Source organism: Penaeus vannamei, chromosome 2, assembly GCF_042767895.1.
Source record: "Penaeus vannamei isolate JL-2024 chromosome 2, ASM4276789v1, whole genome shotgun sequence".
NCBI classification, from domain to species: Eukaryota; Metazoa; Arthropoda; class Malacostraca; order Decapoda; family Penaeidae; genus Penaeus; species Penaeus vannamei.
The window spans coordinates 3,304,143-3,311,642 of record NC_091550.1 but is presented as its reverse complement, the minus strand read 5'-3'; the positions used below and the strand labels follow the sequence as shown (position 1 = coordinate 3,311,642).

At 41.8% G+C, this 7,500-nt stretch overlaps 1 protein-coding gene across 3 annotated transcripts in view; it reads left to right on the top strand.

Annotated features, from left to right (window-relative positions):
• The window catches only part of LOC113809432 (fibronectin type 3 and ankyrin repeat domains protein 1), a 20,644-nt gene that overhangs the window by 5,728 nt on the left and 7,416 nt on the right, over window positions 1-7,500 (top strand). Inside the window, exons 3-9 of one of the 3 annotated variants that reach the window (XM_070128631.1) lie at window positions 1,714-1,734; window positions 2,576-2,675; window positions 4,277-4,398; window positions 4,552-4,673; window positions 5,336-5,432; window positions 6,300-6,527; window positions 7,082-7,240. In XM_070128631.1, coding sequence (XP_069984732.1) covers window positions 1,714-1,734; window positions 2,576-2,675; window positions 4,277-4,398; window positions 4,552-4,673; window positions 5,336-5,432; window positions 6,300-6,527; window positions 7,082-7,240 — 849 coding nt within the window. The remainder of the gene's footprint in view (window positions 1-1,713; window positions 1,735-2,575; window positions 2,676-4,276; window positions 4,399-4,551; window positions 4,674-5,335; window positions 5,433-6,299; window positions 6,528-7,081; window positions 7,241-7,500) is intronic. The other 2 variants (XM_070128638.1, XM_070128643.1) reach the window with 2 other exon arrangements.

Here is a 7,500-nt window from a genome sequence, read left to right as displayed (position 1 = left end):
TAGACTGATGTCCGAAGATTTTTATTTTTTTCGTTTTTTTTTTCAAGCGAAGATGTACACTTCGTCTGTTTTCTTCTTTTTTTATCTTCTTTCTGTCATTCTTTAATTTCCACTCTAGCAGTGCAAAATTTAATACCTTTTTTTCTATTGCTCTTTGGGTTGTTCTTATAATTCATCCTATCTCAGTGAAGAAGTTGGCAACTCACCCAAGGAGGCCTTCGATTTTGAATAGATAATAATAATATAGTCTTAAAGGCAGCGAATTTAAATAAAAAATAATCATATGTTGTATATAGACTTTAAAAGTTTTAACAGAGGTTAGCACAAGTATTGACATTAAGGCGATCAGGGTAAAATATCGACTTCGCAAATCGGACTTCAGGGTGAGCTGCCAGTTTTCCTTTTCTAAGATAGGATATAGCAGATATTGCACAGTGTTTATAAGGTGTCTCTTATCGGCAGAATAATTTCGTTTGGATGGTGTGGTGTAGTTTATCATTCACCTTGATTTTTTTATGCAGTGGTTCTACCGTTTTTATACTCACGATCCCTTCTATAAATTTTATTTGGTTAAGAATGAAAAGGTCTATGCAAGCTTGATATATCTAATTGTAATATATTATATTCCTAATTGTAATATATTATATATTCTTAGTATGAACTGCAACCCCCTTAGTGACACTGAGATCAGTGCTTAGTGACCATTTGCGACCCACCTGTTGGAAACCACTGTTCTAATTACTTCTTTATGGCTGTAAACAAGCATTAGATTACCAATGTAGATATAATCTGGTATTTGTTCTTTAGTTCTCTTATTCGGAGTTATTTCTTTGTTTCCATTGTTAATTATGACTGGTTTTGCAGTTTCATCGGAAGACTTTTTAACTTTCTCTTGTTAGTGTTCCAACCATTAGTTCTAGACCTCAAGTTGGCGATGTCGAGTTGTAAGTTATGCATAATGTTTCTGTTGTTGCTTATATCTTCTTTTGTCCCAATCGGAATAACCAAAAGATGTGTCCCAGTTACGAGTTTCAATTCTTAATCTAGCAGTTTCCTTTTTTATTTTATGTTCACCAGTGTTGCCATTTAGGTGAGGCGGCATATCACTTCGTCTTCTTCCGCTCCCGCTATAAACTGAGTGTAGATTTTCTGTTACACTATTTGGTAGTATACAATATAAAACCATTTTTAAGGCTGTCGAAATCTTCTTCGTCTGTCTGGAAATTTGTTGATTATAATTGCATTAAGAGTATGATGACGATAATGATAAACATAATGAAAATGTATTGATGATTATGATGATGGTAACAATACGGATATAGATAATATGAATGATAATCACGGTAATAATGGTAAGAATGATAATTGGTAATAGTAATGGTAAAAAAAATAAGGATAGTAATGGTAGAAAACATGAATACGATAATGTAAAAAATGATGATGATAATAAAGGTTAAAATGCATATTATTGATAATAATGTCATCATATGGAAAACAAGAATAAGAATCACAAAAACAAAGATATTAATCATAACACATTGAACTCAGAATGTCGAGAAGAGCAACAGATAAACTAAAGTACCACACACATTGCCCGGTCTTTGTGCTGGTATATAATTGCACGACAAACTGCAAATATTTGATCATATTGTCTTACCATTTTTGATAATTTCTCCGGAAGAAAAAACCTTTGATCTTTGAATTTCTTTCCAGAACTTCGAGAAGTTCTTCTGGGTAAGGTTATTTAAGAGAAAGAAAACTTTTGATTTTATTATTATTAATCGAATTTGCTTCGTGATATTGTGCTTTTGTTTTTGTTTGTTTTTTATCGTTGCAAAATAACCTACTCTAGGACGGTATGGTTTTCTTTATTAATCTTTCTTGTAATTATATGTATGTTTCCAGTTTTTGTTACTCTCTCTCCAGAAAACATTTTTATTAAGCAATAATCCTTCTGGATTTCATTATTTCCACAATTTCACCCTATTTAACTTCCTCGCTTATGGATACCTTCCGATTTCACTCGAGCAGATATTTTCGGGTTTTATGGAATGTTCTTCAGAGACTAAACCTATTTTCCCTTGGTGCTTAGCAGCCGTCTGAGAGGCAACTGATCAGCTGTTTCTCCTGCATATCTTCCACTTTTTTTCCCATTTTCTCAAATTGCTCTGTTTGTTGACAATAGCCTTTTAAGGTGATGTGAAATAATTATTACATGCTCAGTAGTTTATTACGTTTTTTGGTTAGTTAAGGTTAGGGTTAATAAAAAGATGTTTACTGTTTTAAGATAGTGTGGTTATTGTCTTGATGTACGTGTGTAATTGGCAAAATAATACACACATTGTCCTAATATAAGTGCCTTCAGGCGAGTACTTTAAGTCATGCTCATTCAAACATTCAGTCCATAAATCTGTAGTCTTTTATATTCCTTTTGTAGTCATTTTAACTAGACTAATAACGTTATTCAGACCTCGCATTGATTTTACATTCCTTTCCCGTAGAAAAAATAGGATTCTCTCACACGCTTCTCCTTCAGCTTATTCCCATTAGGACTCACCTCCAAATCCTCCCCCAGAGACGCAGCTGTGGAGGAGGTTAATGACAGTTACGAGTACTTCCTCGAGCTCGCTTATGCCAAGGAGGTGGAGGCTGACGCGTACCTGCAGGATGAGGATGTAAGCAATCTCAAGAGCTTCTGTTCAGGAGTAGCATGTAACGTTAATTGCAGTTTCCCGGGTTCTAAGCAGGGTCTCGCGTTAGGCCCCGTTCAGACGAGCGATTTTAGTGGCCCGACTGCTAGGAGCGCGACTACTTTTTTTTTATCCCTCTTCAGTCGCTGATTATACACAGCTGGTAATGGGTGTAGAAGAGGTGGCACGTGCATGGGTTTTATATCGTCGTTTGCATATATATATATATATATATATATATATATATATATATATATATATATATATATATGTGTGTGTGTGTGTGTGTGTGTGTGTGTGGGTGTGTGTTTGTATATATGTATATATATACATATATATATACATATATATATGCATATATGTGCATATATATTTATTTATATATATGTTTATTTATTTATATAGATATATAGATATAAGTATATATATGTATACACACATATGTGTGTATATATATATATATATATATATATATATATATATATATACACATATGTGTATATATATATAGATATAGATATATACATATGTATATATATATATATTTATATAGATATATAGATATATACTATGTATATATATATATATATATACACACATATGTGTGTATGTATATATATATATATATATATATATATATATATATGTGTGTGTGTGTGTGTGTGTGTGTATGTGTGTGCGTGTGTGTGCGTGTGTGTGTGTGCGTGTGTGTGTCTGTATAATATATATATATATATATATATATATATATATATATATATATATATACATACATACATACATGTACATGTGTGTATTGACCTGGCAGTCGCGCTTCCAGCAGTCGGGCCACTAAAAACGTTCGTCTGAACAGGGCCTTAATGTTTCCTGGCTTGAAAGACCGATTTTCGAGTAGGGTGAAGAGAGAATAACATTTTACAGGGAGGACAAAGACATGACGGTATGCAAGTATGATTCTTGGTGTGAAAGCAAGATGAAGACTCATTTAGATTTAGAGTAAGGTGTTATTCTCGGAGGAAAGTAAAAAAAAAAAAAAACGCTGTAGAGGAAGTACAAAGGCATGATCGTATAAAACCAGCGCGTTGTTGGAAAATACCATGCATGTGCGGCCGACGAGGAGGTGGGAATTCCAACAATAGGTAGTCAGTAGAGTGGGTAGAAGGTGGATCGATGATGGATCTCGTGTTGTGGAGTATTTAGCGGTTAGGTGATATTTACATGTTTATTTTAGCGATTTCTTTATGGGTGGCTATGCAAGTGTGGGATGAGTTATGAGCAGTGTTTTTGATTGATTAATCGGTATGTAGCACTGTGTTTTCAGTTGTGTCTTCATGGTTGTGTTCAGATGTATGTATTGTTTGTATTCTGTTCCTACATCCGCCATTTACCCAATAAAATAACGTGTAAAGAGTGTATTTTACTATTTTGTAACATTCACGATTACCTCTATGATATTTTGTTGAGCCGAAAGCTATCGAGTAGAACTGGTGTTTAAAACTATATATTAAGTGCTTGACAGCTGCGGAATGAATGTCGTTAAGGACTCTAATACATATCTAATATATGCATTATAAACCCTATTGCAGGGCCTAGAGGACGGGCCCCTAGAAGAGGAGATAGACAGGACGGAAGTTTTTACAGAAGAGCCGAGCATCATCTACACCGCCCAGTGCCTTTTCCCTCGCACCGGCTGGTCAAATGTATACAGGTATATTAAGCTTTGATTCCATTTTCCTCTCCGTATCTCCCGGTACTTCCCACGCCTCCTCCCTCTATCCCCAGTTCGTTAGCCATCCCCGAGTCTCCCCCAGGCCGCGTCTCACCCTCCAGCCTCCTCTCTTTCTCTCTCGCCCACCTGCAGGGGAAGCGGCGTGTCCTGCGTGGTGGAGGGCCTGTGTCCGGGGCAGGAGGTCACCGTCAGAGTCAGGGCGTCCGAGGAAGGTAGCGTCTCGCCCTGGTCGACGATCACGCTCAAGACGAAGAGTAAGTTGGGGAGGGAAATGGAGAGAATTTGGTTGAAATACCATGAAAGAGAGAGAGAGAGAAAGATACATATAGACAGACAGACAGACAAAAAGAAAGAAAGACAGAGAGAGAGAGAACGCGCGCGAGAGAAAGAGACAAACCGACAAAACGAGTGTTAGAGACAGACAGGCAGACAGAGAGAGAGAGACAAAAAGACAAAAAGAGAGTTAGAGACAGACAGGCAGACAGAGAGAGAACAAGAGAGAGAGAGAGAGAGAGAGACAAAAAGACAAAAAAAGAGAGTTAGAGGCCGAGACAGACAGACAAGACAGAGAGAAAGAGAGACCTAAAAAAAATCAAGAACCACATTCGCGTGATAACTTAAATCTGCTGTAATGAAAGGCCTGCTTCCTAAACTTGGATTTGATTCCCAAGCAGATGTTCCCCCCCCCCATCATCCCCTGGAACAAATAATATACTTCGAGTGACAGGTGTGTTGCCTCATGTGATAATAACACTGCCTTGTATCCCAGGTGCCTCTCCTGTCGTGCTATTGAATCCCGTCGTGTGCCAGGTGCCTCTCCCGTCATGGTGCTGGATCCCGTGTGACAGGTGCCAGGTGCCAGGTGCCTCTCCCGTCATGGTGCTGGATCTCGTGTGACAGGTCCCTTTTTTTTCAGACGTCCCCGGAAGCGGCCACGACCTGGTGGAGGCGGTGAGGGAGAACAGTGCCACGCTCGTCCGAGAAGCCCTGGCCGAGCTCACGAAATTCTCACAGTACGTGCGTCGGGCTGTGATCTCATTTGCGGTGTCGTTAAGAACATGGAATCTCTCTTTTTATCTCTGTTTCTCTGTTTCTCTCAATCTCTCTTTCTCTCTCGGTATGTATCTTTCTGTCTATCTCTATCTCTCTTTCTCTCTCGGTATGTATCTTTCTGTCTATCTCTATCTCTATCTCTCTTCCCCCCCCCCCCTCTCTCTCTCTCTCTCTCTCTCTCTCTCTCTCTCTCTCTCTCTCTCTCTCTCTCTCTCTCTCTCTCTCTCTCTCTCTCTCTCTCTTTCTCTCTCCTCTCTCTCTCTCTCTCCTCTCTCTCTCTCTCTCTCTCTCTTTTTCCTCTCTTTCTCTTTCTCTTTCTCTCTCTCTCTCTCTCTCTCTCTCTCTCTCTCTATATATATATATATATATATATATATATATATATATATATATATATATATATATACATATACATATACTTACATACATGCATACATATACATACACACACACACACAAACATACATATATATGTATAGATATATATACACATATACATATATACACACATATGTACTCATGTATTTATTAATATATTTATATTTTGTTTGTCTTTTCTATCAACCTATCTCTCTATACGCCAATTTCTCACGCTCTCTCTCCCCTCTCTGTGCGTGCGTGTATATGTATTTTATTGTTAAGTGCTTACTATCATGTCAGCTATGACAAATTTACCATTTGGAACAACAGATCTGACTTATTTGGCAAATTTGTTCAGGCCAGTGTGCCGGCGGGTGTTGCCTTGCCCGCACAAAGAGGCGAGTGCATGCAGGGCGTATTGCAGTGCAGCGCCGATCACCCTAAGGGACAAATGATGCTTTGTGCAGGCTGGAGCGGATGGACCACGTGGTCGAGGAGGGACACACAGCCCTGGTCGCGGCGGTGATGGCGGGATCACGTGACGGCCTCGCGGTACTGCTGGAGCGGCGAGCAGGGGTGGCCGCGCCCACGCCCGGCCCACACCTCACGCCCCTCATGCTGGCTGCCTGGCTGGGCCACGCCGAGCTAGCGCGAAGGCTGCGCGCTGCAGGGGCTTCCTGGAATACGGTAGACAGGTAATCAAACGGGGGGGCGGGGTGGTGGTGGGGGGGGGGAGGGCGGAGGGCGGAGGAGGGGGCCCTGGAGACGAGGTCGGGGGCGTCGGCAGGGCGCGTGGGATGAGGGCAGAGCATCAAGGGTCTGCCTGAGACGAGGAGAGGTTTTGAGCTAAAGATAAGAACAGGAGGAAGCTGGCACTCTGAAAGCTGATATTGAGACGCCCGCAGAGGAGACTCATGAGAAGTGGTCATTAGAGGAGTGGGAGAGAGAGGGAATATCTGCAGGAGTAGTTTGTACACAGAGGAGGTTGTTCAGCTAAGAGAACCACGAGAGAGCCCGCCGCGCCAAGGAGACTCGTGAGGACGGCCATAAGGCGCTCTCACTTGTGCCATGGCGACAGCAGGAGGGCTCTCGCGTAGGGGCAGCTGCAAGGGGGCGCATGAAGTAGAAGGTTTTATGTTTTATGTTCATTGTAGCCGAGCGTTAAACGCAGTAGCGTAGCGGAGGCAGATTAAAGGCGGGAGCGGCAAGCTCCGGCGAATGCTTAAGTTGTTGCCGCGCTCCTGTGTAGGAGTGGCATGACGGCGCTGCATTACGGCGTAGCAGGGCGGCAGCTGGAGCTGGTGACGGCGGCGTTGCAAGATGGTGCCAGCCCCACGATGCCGGCCGGACCGCACTCCGTCCTCACGCTCGTCGTCATCGCCAGCTACGCCGCCGCGCCCTCTCCCAGGTACGTCACTCGCCTCGCCCGCACTGCATCACCATCATCCCACGCCAGCGCCAAACGAGACACCATCGCTGGCTCACCATCGCCATCACCATTTGCACGAAAAAATCGATGCATCACCACCACCATCCGAGCCGGTCTACCATTACCCCCCTGATCGCCGACGACCACACAGTCCCCATCACAACGCGAACCAAATCATCACAGCATTACCGCGATAGCATCACTCGCCCCTCGATCGCCTCCGCTTCCCTCCATCCAGA